This window comes from Vulpes lagopus, chromosome 5, assembly GCF_018345385.1.
Source record: "Vulpes lagopus strain Blue_001 chromosome 5, ASM1834538v1, whole genome shotgun sequence".
NCBI classification, from domain to species: Eukaryota; Metazoa; Chordata; class Mammalia; order Carnivora; family Canidae; genus Vulpes; species Vulpes lagopus.
Window position 1 is genome coordinate 8,554,545 of NC_054828.1, and position 15,614 is coordinate 8,570,158.

Consider the following 15,614-nt stretch of genomic DNA (forward strand, 5'->3'; position numbering starts at 1 on the left):
GGCAAAGACACAGGCAGAGGGAGAAGCAGGCTCCATGCCGGGATCCCGATGTGGGACTCGATTCTGGGTCTCCAGGATCACGCCCTGGGCCAAAGGCAGGCGCTAAACCGCTGAGCCACCCAGGGATCCCCCACATTATCTTTATTTTTTTTATTTTTTTATTTTTTTTAAAGATTTTATTTATTTATTCATAGAGACACACACACACACACACACAGGCAGAGACAGGCAGAGGGAGAAGCAGGCACCATGCAGGGAGCCTGATGTGGGACTCAATCCCGGGACTCCAGGATCACACCCTGGGCTGCAGGCGGCGCTAAACCACTGCGCCACCTGGGCTGCCCCCCCCCCCCACATTATCTTTAGATGACATCACACACACACACACACACATACAGACACACGTACACACATGTACACACTTGCATATCTCTTAATAGGATGTCTTATGATCAACTAGTACTCAGCATGCCTAAAACTGAACACAGTCTCCCACCATGTCCCAAGCTTACTCCTTCTGTATCCCCAGTCTGAGAGGTTAATGGCACAACCCTTCGTCTAACCATTCCACTTCATTCTTCTAAATGGTCTCTTGATCACTACTACATGCTCTTATAAAGATGAAGGTCTTACTATTTTGACATTCTCAGTGTCATAATTGATTTCAAGCAGGGATCATCCATAGATGGTAAGGCAGTGAGGTAAGTGGTGCTTAGGGAACAGGGTTTTCACATGGCCTCAAAATGTTACCCCACTTATTACATAGTTACAAAGGAGGAAGTGCTGCTTTTAAGATGGAGACATCTCGTGTCACCTTTTATTTTATTTATTTATTTTTTAAAAAGATTTTATTTATTTATTCATGAGAGACACACAGAGAGAGAGAGGTAGAGACACAGGCAGAGGGAGAAGCAGGCTTCACGCAGGGAGCCCGACGGGGGACTTGATTCTGGGTCCCCAGGATCACACCCTGGGCTGAAGCTGGTGCTAAACCACTGAGCCACCTGGGCTGCCCTCCTGTCACCTTTTAAACTTTTAGCACCACCAGTGGTTGAGCAACATGGTATTATGTATCTCTTGATATTAAGAGGCACACATCACCAATGTAGTCTCCTTGCTAAAAGTATTTAACCTAAATCTAATCATGAGGAAACAAATTCAGAATATAGGACATTCTTTCTGCAAGACAGATGGCTTAGATACTTAGGTCAGTGTCACAAAAAAACAAAAAAGGCAAGAGGTACTGTTCTAGATTGTGACTGAAGGTACAGCAACCAAATGTGGCGCATGGTTCTCAATTAAATCTTGGATTGAGGGAGAAAATCTAAAAGACTATAAAGGACATTTTGGGAGGTAACTGAGGAAATTCAAATATGACTGTAAATTATATTATTGAATCAAAGTTAATTTTCTTAGGCGTGATAAAGGTATTTTTGTTCTGTAGGAGAATGTCCTTATTCTCAGGAAACATGCACTAAAGAATTTGAAGATGAAATGTCTTGATTGATATCTGCAACTTTCAACTGATTCTGTAAATAAAAATCGTGTGTGTGCACACGTTCGTGTATGTGTGAAAGAAAACAAATATGAGTAAAAGATAACTGGTGGATCTAGGTCAGGGTTATAGGACCGTACATTATTTGTTCTTTCAGTGTATCTGTAGGTTTAATAGATTCAGAATTAAAAGGGGATGCAGGGAAGAGGGAGCATGTACGTAGAGACGTGAATACGTGAAATATGTGCCAATTACCAGCTTTGTTTCAGCTCATTTTATTTTTTCATATAAAACATCAAGTTAGAAGTACCCCACTTCCCCTCCATGCAGTCTGTTTATGTCACTCACTTGGTTAATGTGGTGGCTTCACATGGATCTCCAGATATAATTCTTTTATTTTTTATTTTTTTTTATTTTTATTTTATGATAGTCACACAGAGAGAGAGAGAGAGAGAGAGAGAGGCAGAGACACAGTCAGAGGGAGAAGCAGGCTCCATGCACCGGGAGCCCGATGTGGGATTCGATCCCGGGTCTCCAGGATCGTGCCCTGGGCCAAAGGCAGGCGCCAAACTGCTGCGCCACCCAGGGATCCCTCCAGATATAATTCTTAATAGCACTTGAAAAATATTGTGCCACTTTCTGCTGGCACCCTTGGTTTCTGATGAGAGATTTGCTGTCATTTTGTTTTCCTTCTGGCTGCTTTCATGTTTTTTCTTTCATTTTCAAAAGTTTAATTGTGATGTATCCTGTTATGAATTTCTTTGGGTTTATCTTGTTTGGGATTTGCTTAGCTTTCGAATCTGTAGACTTAGGTCTCTTGTCAAATTTGGGAAGTTTTCAGCCACTTACTTTTTAAGTACCTTTTCAACTCACCTCTTTTCTTCTTCATCCAGGGCTTAGATGACATGATGTTAGATTTTTTTGTGGGTAGGGGTGACCTTGTTATCACTGGGCCAATGTGGAAGTCCTGACTCTTCACCAGCCCTCCCCTGACATCAGCAGGGCAGGGAGGGGTGTCTTACTTCTCCTAGGTGGAGGTGTAAGTCCAGGTTCCCTGTGTGGTCTCCACTTATTCGTTGGGTTGTGGGGGAGGGTATTTATTACTGACTTGAAAGCCCTACATGGCCTTCTTTGACACCTCTGGGCAGGGGTATTGGAGAGCTGTATTATAATAGCTTTGCAAGGATGGGGAGTCTAGGCCCCCCCCGGGGTTGGGGGGAGTGGGCCACTGTTTGTTGTAGTGTCTGTCTGGAATAGAACGATTATTGTCTAAAAGTCTTCTGTTTGGCTAGGTTGCCCTTTTTCTGGTCCTTTGGCTTGTGAGGGTAGATTTTGTTGGGGATTCTTTTGTCTGCCTGCATTGGCATTTCCAGATTGTTGGCGTCTTCAGCTCCAAGTGTGGAATATATGAGATAAAGAGGAAACTCAGGGAACTCACCACTGTGAGTACTTCAGGTCTCAGGGCTCCTAGCCAGTTTGCCTTTTTTCTCTTCATCTTTCAGAAGCTACTTATGTTTGTTTGTTTGTTTGTTTGTTTATTATTATTTTTATTAAGTAAACTCTACCCCCAATGTGGGGCTTGAACTCACAACCCTGAGATCAAGAGTCGCATGCTCCTTCAACTGAGCCAGCCAGGCATGCCTGTTATGTTTGTTTTATATATATAACATCCAGAACTTTTAGTGTACTTCATGGAGGAATAGAGAACAGTGTATCTGCTTCATCTTCTCAGATGCAGAAGTCCTAGTAGTACATGAAGGGTCTTCATGGGCTGGCCTCCGCCTCCCCTCTAGCCTCATTGTCCCTGCATGACCTCCTCCTTGGACCTACCATATCAAACTACTTATAGCCCCCTGAACTTGTTGTACTCCTTCATACCTTCTTGCTCCTGCTCTTCCTTAGCCTCAGATGACCTCCCCGCTGCTTTTCTTGTCTGTGATGTTTCTGTTTTGTCCATTTGGGTTTTCTTTGTGAAATCTACCTGGATAGTTGATATACTGTTTCCTGGGGCTGAATTTTGCCTCTTCTGTCCTATGTCATACTTTAAATTACCTCTATAATTGTACTTCCATCTTCTATTGTAATTATTTGTCTTTTTCTCTAACCAGACCATGAACGGACTTTGAGGCCTGGGACTCTATTCTGTATATTCTTTTCCTCAGTGACTATCATAATAGTTACTTAAGAATTGTTTATTGGATAGATGGCTGGCTGGCTATATTTCTAATTTCCCACCTGCGTTATTAAGTGTGTTTATCCCCTCCTCCCTCAAACCCCCACCTATGTATCCACTGCATGTATGCCTGCTGCTTCTGCAGTGGAAAAAGAAACCCAGCAGGCTTGCCTGAAAGCAGCTCTCCTCCGACTGTGGGCACCCCATTGACTCCTGTTAGCTGTACTGTGTGTTCATAGCCTTTGAGTTCCTCTGAGTATAGACTTGGTGGTGAGCTTCTGGCAAAGTATCTTATTGAAGATGGGAACCATCATTTTTATTATGTCCGCACCTAATAAAGCAACATTCCGACCCAGACACTTAATAAATACTCCTAACGATATGAGGAAATGAGTTTTGATGGCTAATTGCTGTCATTCATTCCTTGCTGAGATGCCTTTCCAGAAGTATTTTGTGAATCCCGAAAGACTTCCACTTGCCTACATATTTAAGTAAATCTGGGGCTGGTTTAACATCCCAAATTAATGCTATAGGTTAGTTTTTAAGGGTCCTTACAGTTACTCTCTAGTGCTAAATGAAATCATGACCTCTTGATCCCTGTGTTCCTACATTGTTGGCCACAAAGCTCAGTAGACACACTGAACATAGCATTGAACTCTCCTTTGGAAGCTGATGGCAGTATTTTTTTTTTTTTTTTAATTTTTATTTATTTGTGATAGGAACACAGTGAGAGAGAGAGAGAGGCAGAGACACAGGCAGAGGGAGAAGCAGGCTCCATGCACCGGGAGCCTGACGTGGGATTCGATCCCAGATCTCCAGGATCGCGCCCTGGGCCAAAGGCAGGCGCCAAACCGCTGCGCCACCCAGGGATCCCGCAGTATATATTTTTTAAGAATTAAAACCATTTTTCTCTTTTTAGTTCACAAGGAACTCATTTAATTAAGGCAGCAAACATGTAAGGGAAGAAAGAAAATGGGTATTGGAGAGAGCGAACAGAATATAAATTGGTGGTTACAGCCAACGAGGGGCGAGACCCACATCTAGAACTGAAACTGTGATTAAGAACGTCACACCTCTTAGCCACTTCTGTTCATTTGATTTCCGTGAGGAGCTTGGTTATTTTTCCTTTCGGTGTGCTGCACACTTCCCTTTGTGCACACAAAGCAGTCCAAGTGTTCCAGTGGAATCAGCTTCCAGAGGGCGAGAGTAAAGGGTCAAGAGCTGCCCTCCCATCCTAAACATGGATATGCTTACAAACAGCATGCACAGATCTTGGGTGTGCATCGGTATTAGGGGCTTCTCTCTCTCAAAGACTGCCTTCTAGGAGTTCCTAGGGAAATGAAATTTCTGAGTAACATCATGGCTTTTGTGGGAAAGCCATTAAGATAGTAAGGAGCAAAAAAAAAAAAAAAAAAAAAGATAGTAAGGAGCAGGGCAATGGAGGTCGAATGTAGCCCTCCTCACCGGACACACATTTATGGGTTAGCTTTGAGTCTTTTAGGGTTTTTCCACAGCAGCAGCCTAAACTTTAAAAACTATTTTATGCTTTGTTGCATTTGCTTGTGAAGCCTGAGGTGATTTGGACTACACACTGCATCTCGCTCAACAAGGAAGCCCAGGGCTTTACCTTTATCGCTCCTGCATCTCTTTCAGTAGGTTCCCCTCCACTGCTATGGCTTACAGCACAGCTGGCTGGCTGTACATGGGAATGCTGTCTGCACCCCAAGCCCCAGTGTGCCGACGGTCCTGGCTGCCCCAACTCCAGTTTCTCCCCACAGAAGCCCAAGGAGCACCTAACAGGAGGGCCATTGGAAATAGCTATAGAAGTTGCTGAACTTGTGCTTGGAGAGCTTGGTTAGCAGTGGGACAGTAGCACAGCGAGGGGGCTACTCACTGTCTGGGAGAAACCATCCCCTTTGTTAGAAGGTTGAGAGCAGAGAGGGGAGACAGAACTTGCCCTAGACTGAGGCCTGCCATTCGATGATAGTGAGTTTTCAGGTTACTGCGGTGTTAGCTTCACCACATATTAAATTAGAAGAAGGGTCTCCATGTGGTGGGTTGGTAAGAGGATTCAGTGCAATTGTAATGTTGTTATAAAATGAAATCGTCTTGGGAATTGGTAATTACTGTCTTAAATTCTTTTCTTGGTCCTCATTTCTGGTTCTCTTGATCAGGCCTTGAGATCTGATGGGTTCCTCCGGTCTCTTATTCCCCTCCTGCTTGTTTCCTAGTGTCGGTGCTAAAGCTGCGCCCCACGGTGAGCCCCGGATTTCAAACCACAGCTTTCTGTGCCTGCGGTCACTTTGAACCCCTCCTCACACGTCTCGAGCTCAGTGCTGTGGTTGAGCTGACCTTTCCAGTTGCCGGCACCCAGCCCTCCGTCCAAGCAGTATATGTAATTGCATTGCCTCCCCATTCACTAGGGACATCCCTCTCTGCTTTTTGAAGAAGTTAAGAAATCAACCCAGAGGAATGGGAAGAAGGTCTGACTTGAGGGTGAGATAGAGTGAGGTTGTAATCTTAAATCTGCCACTTGCTGGCCTTTCCTGCCCTCTTGAGCCTGTCCTTATCTGTAAATTGGAGTATTACCTACCACATGGGATCATTAGAAATAATAAATCAGATAATATGTTTAAAATATCTGGAACAGTGCCAGTCACATAAGTAGGCACTCCATAAATATTAATCTCTTCCTTACCAAACAGGAAGTCATCTATGCGACAGTCAGTTCTCTTTCCTCTTCACCCATTAGTGCTGCATCATCCTTGATAGACTCCCCTTCCATCTAGGAATTTTGTGCTTTGCAAGTTGTTTTTCCAAAAATTGGATTTGTGCATTACCCCTTAGGATAGCCGATAAAGATTGTTGAGGCAGCCAACGAGCCCAGGTTTTAGATAGATCATCTGTGACTGTGGTACCAAAACTAGCAGACATGTGTGGGAATCGAACCCATGATTCAGCTACGCCACTGCATTTGGTGACAACAGCACTTCAAGGTCGTCTGTGTGTGCACCACTTGCTTCAGAGCCTTCCACTTCCATTTGACTCTCACAAGAGTCCTGAGAGACAGGCACATTCTCACTCTACAGAAGAAGAAAATGAAACCCAGAAAGCAATCCCCTGTGTCACACTAGTAGTGATCGGTTGAACCCAGGAAAAGACCACAAATGCTTTGATTTTTCTATCCAGGACTTCTGTGAAGTTTTGAACCCAGATGAGAACCAAAATTCTGGCCATTCAGGTGAAAGTTTAGAAAGTTTAGAGTTCTACCACAGAACCCTCCACTTTCCTGTCACTAGTGTACACCTTGTGTGTCCATTTCTTACAGCATATTCATTGATTCATTGAATGAATTACGTGCTGGGTACTGTAGGCAGTAGGGATGCTCAGAAACAAAGGAAAGTCATGCCCTGCTGGAGCATGTCCTAATGGTGGGAGGCTGACAGCCAGTTGGAAACCTTGTCTGCTGGTGGTGAGTGCTAGGCCTAGGAGTGAGGCAGAAAGGAAGCTGGGCGGGGGGTGGGGCAGACACTGTAAGTTTTTGCTTTGATTCTTTGTACTCACTGTCTCATCCGTGTGATAGGCTCTCAGAGTGATCCATCACAGCCGTGTATTCCCAGATTCTGGGATATCAGGGCTTTGGGAGACTGGTTCTGGAGTTGAACCAGCTTTACCCAGGAGAGGCAGATGCAGGAGCTGTCCACTTACCACTAAATTGCCCGAGACCTTCCCAGCTGAGAGCTGGGCTAGCCTGCACAGTGCCAGGATTGCTCTGGTAGGTGGGGAGGAAGGCTGTCTGTGCTGGTTCTTCTTAGAGATTATTTGTTAAATCTAGGGCTCCCCCTGCTGTTAGAAGATGGGGTGGGCTCTCAAAGGATCTTTTTAAATGATCCATTTTTATGAAATGTTTGTTTTTTAAATAAGTACTGCTGGGACATTTAGATCTTTCTTCTGGGACTGTTGTTGCTGAGGCCCAGCCCCCAGGAGCGGGATGGGGGAGGAAGCAAAAAAGCCCAGGCAGGATAGGGTCATATCTGTGCTCTCGCTACTTTTAGCTTCTGCCCTGTGCTCCTACCACAGCCAGCAGCCTAGCAAAAGTTATCTCCACACACAGTTTCACAGCTGTTCTGAAATTCAGAGCAGCAGAAGTGAAACTGACCTTGTCTTGTAATCTCTTATTGCTGTTGTTCCTTACTTGTTGGGAGTCAGGCCTTTCCCCCTCTTACCCTCATGGTTTCCCAACTCCTCCTTTGTCTTTATAGACAAGTGTTTGACAAAAAACTGTCTTCATTGTGCCACATTTGAGGAGATTTGGTTCTGGTTTGGTCATCTGCTGAGTGGAGATCTGTGGTCTGTGTAGTGGATTTCAGGGGCAGCAATGAGCCCTTCTGTCAGCTGCTGGTGGTGTGCCCCCGGCCAGCCATACAGTCATCATGAAGTTCTTTTAGTCCTCAGAGATGAAATTCAAGGTGGTTTTAGCAGTGCTATATCAGCTCAAGTGAAGAAGGAAATGGCACCTATGCAGACATATGTCTTTAAGTTACATTCCATTCCAGTGGCTTAGTAGGTTAGGCGTCTGCCTTCAGTGATGATCCTGGGGTCCTGGGACTGAGCCCCGCTTTGGGCTCCCACTCCTCCCTGCTCATGCCCTCTCTTGCTCTATCTCTCTCAAATGAATAAATAAAATCTTTTTTTAAAAAGTTCTATTGTTTGTGCACTTTATAGAGCCAAGCTTAGACAGTGACTGTTCACATTAGGAAAAAAGTAACCAAAACTATTTTAATGGGATAGCTGAACCATAAAGATACGTGCTTACTCAGGTGCCGTGTTCTTCACTTCCACTGATTAATATTGCTAAAATTAACTTGAATAAAAATGCCTTCTCCACTGTAAATTGTAGTTGTACACATGATGCTTCATAAAAGTAATTCTTTTGTGATTTTTTTTTTTTCCCCAACAGCTTTGAAAAGTCCAGCTGCATTTCATGAACAGAGAAGGAGCTTGGAGCGGGCCAGGGTAAGGCTTTTCTTCCCCGAGGGCCTCCAGAGCCCAGTGTATTGGTGGTGTATTCCTTCCAGGGTAGTGGAAGGGGCTAGCCCTGGGGCCAACCCACACCTTGGTTCCAGAAACAAAGCGCTGCCTTTTTCTGTTCCGTCCCTACCCTAGCCGTCTTGCAGCATGATGTGAAATGTAATCAGAGTTTCTCCTTTACTGCATTTAAGAGTATGTGATGATCAGCAGTCCTCTCCTCTGTTGCTTTGGAGATCGCTGGTATTTTCTCATCTTTGATTCCATTTAACCTTTGGTAGATGTTAGGACACAGACACCAGCCATGGAAAAGCTTGCTGAGGACTGGTTTTCTAAGTCCATGGCTGCACTGCCCAGGTTTCTCCAGGATGAGCATTCCGAGGGGCAGGAAGCCTCACCAGTCTCCATGTGCCGTGAGTGGCCAGTGTCCACTCGAGGCTATGGATGCAGAAGCTGGGCCCTCAGTTCATGCTACAGCACCTGGCCTGCTGCCTCGTCCCCCCTTGGTTTCAGTTCCCTCAGCGGCCTCAGGGGGATATTCTGCTGCCCAGTGTGGGCAGATATGAGGAAGTCTCCAGAACATGCTTCCCCTCCGCCCCCTTTACTTTTTTCTTTCACATAAAAGACAAGGAAAGGGAACCTCCCCAGTGGAGGACCATATAGGGCGGGGCTCCTTAAGACACACACAGCTCTTTCAGAGACTGAAATATTTACCTCTAAGACCTTCTTACCATCTTTCTTATTTTATTTTTAAAAAATTTCTAAGGAAAATTATGATCAGTTCTTAGAGTCAGTGGGAAGAATGAGATCATGGACACCAGAACCCAAAGCAGTAACAAAGTACGCTGTTGTAGTTCCTGGGAAGAGTGGGGAAGACAACGGGGCAGGGGTGGCGTTGCCCAGGTGCCCAACCCAGTTGTAAGACTTGGTGCTATTACCTGGACTGCTTCTCAAGTAGGCAAGGAGCTAATTGTAGCTAATTAGAACTGTGGTTACCAGTACTTCCATATGCAGAGTGACATTCTCTTGTTTATCCTCACCTCAACTTTTGTGAGATAGGTGTTCTTCTCTTCATTTCTTAGATACAGCCAAGAGAGGTTAATTAAGATGTCCAGCTAGTAAGTGGCAAAGCTAGGACACAGACCTTGGTTGTATTTCCTTAAGTAGCACTGCATTCTAGCTTGTCCTTCACCACTGTTCAGAATGGCAGGTGGCTTAGAAAATATGCTTCGCTCTGTTGCCCATGAAGTCTTGTGGTGTCTGACACACCTGTTCTACCATCTTCTACAGCAGCCACGGCAGGACCCTTGCCCTCTGTAGATGGGGCAGAGTGATTGAGCCGTCTCCTGGAGAGCTCCGTGCTACCCCAGGGCTGGTGCAGAGCTACCCAGTCAGCACCGAGGCAGTTGGCGAGCACCAGGGCTTTCCTTTCCCACATGCGGTGTGCTCTGGTTTTTTCTACTAGAGTTTTCTTCTAGAGTTTTCTACTCTACTCTGGTCTTCCTTGTCCTATCCTGTCCTGTGCTGGTTTTGACCTACCAATGGTCTCAACCTGTTGTTTGAAAAGTTCTGGTGCATGGGTTAAGAGCACAGACTCTGGGGCCACCTGGGCATTTATAAGACAAGAGCCAGGCAGGGGGCTGGCGTTGAAACTGGTAAGTGAGTGGTTTAGTTCACCTGGAGTCTCAGAAATGCAGAAACGAGGGCATTGGACCTGAAGGAACTACAGCTATGACACCATGTATCAGAATTAGTATTCCTCTTGGCAGCCATTCATACTGAATGGAAAATGCTCATGAGATCATACAGTGCTCCAGTTTTTGAACAAGATATAAAATTATATTCACTATGATTACAACTCTGCAAAATTAGACTCTTCTGTGTGGAAGAATGATTACAAATAAATATCCCAAAATACAGTGGGTGATTAAAATTTTTTATTATTATTTTACTTTGTGATTTTTCTAAGTTTTCTTTGATGAACATGTATTACTTTTATGATAGTACAAGTAATAGATTTTTAAGAAATATATTAGTAGTTCAGCCTCAGAGAGACAAATAATCTTGACTGATGGTGGGGGAGTTGCCTTAGGCAGGTGCGTTGGAAGTAGATGCAGCCCCCCCAGACCTCCACTAGCCTCAGAACCGTGCAGGCTTCAGGCTGAGATGTCGGGGTGGGGGCTACAAAGATTCCATAACTTGTGTCCTGGATTTGAGATCCTCTTGGTGTGTTTTTTTCTGTAGACAGAGGACTATCTGAAACGGAAAATTCGTTCCCGGCCGGAGAGATCGGAACTGGTCAGGATGCATATTTTGGAAGGTGTGTTATAGTTTGGAAATGGTTCCTTTCCTTGCCCTCACTGTTTCCACTGTGCATCACCCACATTTCTTCTTCCCTCTTTCTTATCACTCCCATTTCTGTTGACAGTGGGTAAGTCAAGCCTTAGCACAGCAAAACAGCAGCCCTGTGATAGCCACCTTGGTTTGGGAATTCCCAAAGCAGCACAACCCCATTCTCTCGGGTTGGCTTGTCCTCTTCTCCTCTGGCCATGTGGTGGCCCCAGATCTTGTCATCCCTTGGTATGAAAGTCCTTTTTCCAGAATTTTCTAAAAGTGCAGTTATTTTCTGTTTTCATTCACTGTTCATTCCCATATTCATTCAGCATTCACATGAGCAACTGTGACACACAAGTAAGCTCATCATAGGTGTGCTCCACCTGACCCCCGCACACCCTTCTGTCCACATTCTACCGAAGGGATGGTTTTGGCTGCTGAAAGCAGTGTGAATCTCTCCACATTTTGTTGTTGTTTTTAGTTTTGAGTCACCTTTGAGCCAGGAAGAGAACTTCCTCAGTCTGAGCCCCACATCATGTAGACAGAGACACCGAGACCCAGAGCAGGGGCTGAATTATCTTCATAACCCAGAAAGCTTGAGGGAGGGCAGGGCATGCTCCATTGTCTACTACACTTTCCACTCTGTAGCCCCCTGTTTGGTGACCTTTGTTCGGCGGGCTCACACTCTACAGTCAGGGGCTCCTTCTTATGTCCTGTAGAACTTAAGGCTGGGCCACTCTTCTCTGCCTGGGACACTCTCTGCATCCTGATGGCTTCTCCTTCCTCAGAGGGAAGGAGAGCTGCACTGTAGTTCCCAGGGTAGAGCCAGGTCCATTCCTACATCCTCCTGCACTCCATTCTCTCCCATGGGCAGAGACCTCGGCCGAGCCTTCCCTGCAGGCCAAGCAGCTGAAGCTGAAGAGAGCCAGACTGGCCGATGACCTCAATGAGAAGATTGCACAGAGGCCAGGCCCCATGGAGCTGGTTGAGAAGAACATTCTACCTGTGGAGTCCAGCTTGAAAGAAGCCATCATTGGTGAGGAGGGCCAGGCACCCTGTGTGGCCACAGCAGGCCAAATGCAGAAGGAAGGGGCTCTGGTCTTCTTGCTGCTTAACTTCCTGCTTTGACTTGGGGAACTGAGGTGCAGAGGGTGAGAGCTTGAGAAACAGGTTGTGTTAGCTTGGGACCGTGCCAGTGGCCTCCGGGATCATGCCAGAATAACTGACTATATAACAGAAGGGCCTCTGTCCACTGTCTCCTCTGTACACTCAGAGGCTTGTTCCTCTCTCACGGGGTAGCTAGATGTTGGGATTAGTGTATGTGAACCTATCGAGGTGCCAAGAATTAGAAGTCTCTTCCTTACTGTTTATTAGTGAAATCTCTTCTTGGAGCCTGGCACTTTGCACAGATACTTCACTTAACAAATATTGATTGATCAGAGGTGTGCTAGGTGCTAGGACCATAGCCCTACAAAGCAGAGCAAGCCCCTCGCCCTTATCGAGCTCACACCTCGGAACAGATACAGGCAGGTAAACAGCAGCAAGGCAAAGGCAAAAATTGTGCCAGAGGGAGCACCAACTGCTCTGGGCACATGGAGGAGAGTCCCCAGCCCAGTCCTGATGGGGCGTGTTGTTGGGAGAGATGATGTTGGGGCTGCAGGAGGAGTAAGAATTAAAGTACTCATGGGGAGATAGGCACTGCAGGCTCCTGGAGGGAGAGAACAGCAGCCTGGGCGTGGAGCTAGAAGAGGGGATGTTGGGACAGGAGGTTGGAGGTGGGGAGAGTCCTAGATGTGCCAGGACCTTGTGTTCCATAGGCAGATGTTTGGACATGATTCCTTTAGACTTTGGTAATTGGCAGCAAGAGGATGTGTCTTCTTGGCTACAGTGGGCCTAAGACCTGGTTCTGTACAAGGCTGTGCCTTCCTGCCCCTGGAAGATAGCCATTCTATCAGGGGGAGGAGGCTCAACTGCTCCCTCTATTAGAAGGAGTTAGATCTTCTGGGCCGGTCACCAGGGCGAACCACGGACTCAGAGCAGGCCAAGTTGGGCCATGAGGCCTGGGTCCAGGAGACTTTGGCTTTCCAAGGCCTCTGCGCTGTGGACAGTGGTTTGACAGCGTAAGAGGCAGCCAGCGTGCTCTTAACAGCCCCTTTGCCGTTTGGTCCAGCAGCCCTCTTAGTTCACTATGCTGCCCTGGCATTCAGCCCCCCTCAGCTCAGTGTTCTGTGGCCCAATCCTCACCAGGTTCCACAGTAGCCCCTGATTTCAGGCCTATGTTTAGGCCAGGGACAGTTCTGGACTCTCCTGCCAGCCAAAATGCAAGAGTCAGCCTTGTGCTAGGCCCTTTGTGAAGTCCTGCAGCTTACAAAGATGAACAAAATATGACACTGTCCCCAAGGAATGGCTGAAGAATGAGAGAAGACTGACTATGAACAGGCAATTTCTGAGTCTGGCTCCTGATCAGATGCCAGTGCTGTACAGTGAGAAGGACATGTCCTTCTGTACCTTCCCCATTTGACAAAGGTGGTCCCCAAATGTGTCATGCTGTCTGCCTCCCCAAGGACATTCCAGGCAGAGGGGACCACTTGGGCAGTGGCTTGGAGGTGTGGCAGAGCAAAGCTTGTTTCGGGACAGGGAGAAGCCTAGTTTGGTAAGCAGGTAATGACCATTAGTGACCTGAGAGAAAGGAGCATTTGCCAGCAAAAGCCAGATCATGCGGGTTGGGGAACGAGTAGGTGGGAAGGAAGTATTGACAGCAAGTGCAGGCCCATTTGTTCAAGAAGTGAGTGGAGAAGAAAGAGAGAGGGAGGTAGTGTACTGCAGGTCTGTGGCTGAGAGGAAGGAGAGGAGGAGATGGGGGGATGGCATGGGGAGAGACTCAGGCCAGCTCTGAGGAGGAGGAGGAGAAGGAGTTGACCCTGGGTGTGGGGAGTATGGGGAGGGAGACGAGGTGGTCCTGAGCCCTGATAAAGATGGACCTTACATAGGCTGACTTCCCGCTGACTTCCCCACGGCCACTCAGCACACCACTGCCACCTCTGTGCTCACCCACAGCCCCCTCCTCCAGGCCACCCTAAGTTGATCTGTAAGATTCATGTCAAGATCTGTCCTCCAAGAAGTTTTCCCTGAGCGTCTCCTCAGAGTCTGTGTTTCCCTTGAGCAGAGGTAACTGGACCAAAATTAGAGGGCAGGGACCCTGTCTCTCCACAGCCTGAACCTGACCCGAACCTGGCCACAATGGGGAGAGAAGTGGACTCTGCAGGGACCCTGGCCTACCCTGGTCTTGGGCTTCTCTAGTGTGGCCAGCCACTTGCTCTGGTTGGACTGCCCTCTCGGGTGGATCCAGAGCTCCTCCATCGTGGATTCCACCGTCCTGTGCCAGGTGCCTTGTGATTGCCTTCCATGGCACATCTCCTTGCTGGGAGGAAGAGATGCTGGGAGAAATCTAGATGTGTCCGTGGCCCGAAGTACCCAGCAGTAATCGAGCTCCATGTCTCGCATGCGCCACATGCATGGCCGCTGCCAGAACAGATGAGAGGCAGTGTATGAGCCAGCCCTGCTGGGGGACAGGAGGCAGCCCAGCCATGGGCATTACTGGCCCCATCAGCACTGCTGGCTGACAGAGGTTCGAGCTCAGGTTTGTCCTTCCCTGGCCCCAGGGGAGGAGAGAGAGCCTCAGGTCGTGGCCTTGGAGAGGAAGAGTCTGCTGAGAGGGTTCCTAGTTTGTTCTTGTTCCCTATCCGAGGTCTTCCCAGCACAGCAAATTCCCCCAAGCTCGCCCCACAGCTCACCGCTGTGCTGTGACCCCTGCCTGGGTTCCTCCCGTGAGACCAGCAGACCGGGGCCGAACCTCTTCCCCTAGCAGTGCAGGGCAGGTGGTTGTGATGTAAATTTTTTTGAAATATCCTACTTGTCTTTGCTTCCCTTTGTGTCCTGGGATTTGCACCCTAGGGCTGTGCCCCTCCTGCTCCTCCCTCCCAGCCTGGCCCCAGCAGCCCTGGGAGCGCAAGTGGTCAGGCCTCCAGGACCCTGGCCATGTGGCTGGGCAGGCCACTTGGAGCAGGCAGGATGGATTTTCTTTGAGGGGCTGATGCTGCCAGGTCTTGGGTCTCTGGGGGTCGCAGGCCGCTAAAAGGAAAGTCACCATACTTCCAGTAATCTTGTTCACCTGTCCGAGCAGGCGCACCTTTTCCAGAGGCCCTGAGCCTGACCCTGCCTTCAGAGGGTCAAGGCAGCCCAGGGGAGGAGCCGCGTTCTTGGGCTGTTGGTCCCTTTGAGCCTTCATTGCAGGCTCCACAAGGCCTCTGGGGGAAGAGGAGAGTTTTTTGCTACCACAGGATGGACATGAAGTGCCTTTAACAGCAGAGAAACATCCAGATGAGATGGAGGAGGCTGCAGGCTGCAGGGAGGGAGTGGAACTTGAGTCTCAGTATTGGACATGGTGTAGAGTCACAGGCAAGAGGGCGCTTTGACAACGTAGTAGCTGTGCTCTTCCTGCTGTTGTCTTGGGGTCGTGATGATTTTTCCTGGAGCTCTTTTGGAGGTCAGCAGCTGGTCTTTCTCACCTCACTGGGGGGTGGG

The 15,614-nt window shown here is 47.6% G+C and overlaps 1 protein-coding gene across 3 annotated transcripts in view; it reads left to right on the top strand.

Moving 5' to 3' along the window:
• MRTFA (myocardin related transcription factor A) overlaps positions 1-15,614 on the top strand; it is a 99,287-nt gene that overhangs the window by 71,995 nt on the left and 11,678 nt on the right. For 2 of the 3 annotated variants that reach the window (XM_041754024.1, XM_041754023.1), the window contains exons 3-5: positions 8,629-8,684; positions 10,941-11,016; positions 11,905-12,066. In XM_041754024.1, coding sequence (XP_041609958.1) covers positions 8,629-8,684; positions 10,941-11,016; positions 11,905-12,066 — 294 coding nt within the window. The other variant, XM_041754025.1, reaches the window with a different exon arrangement.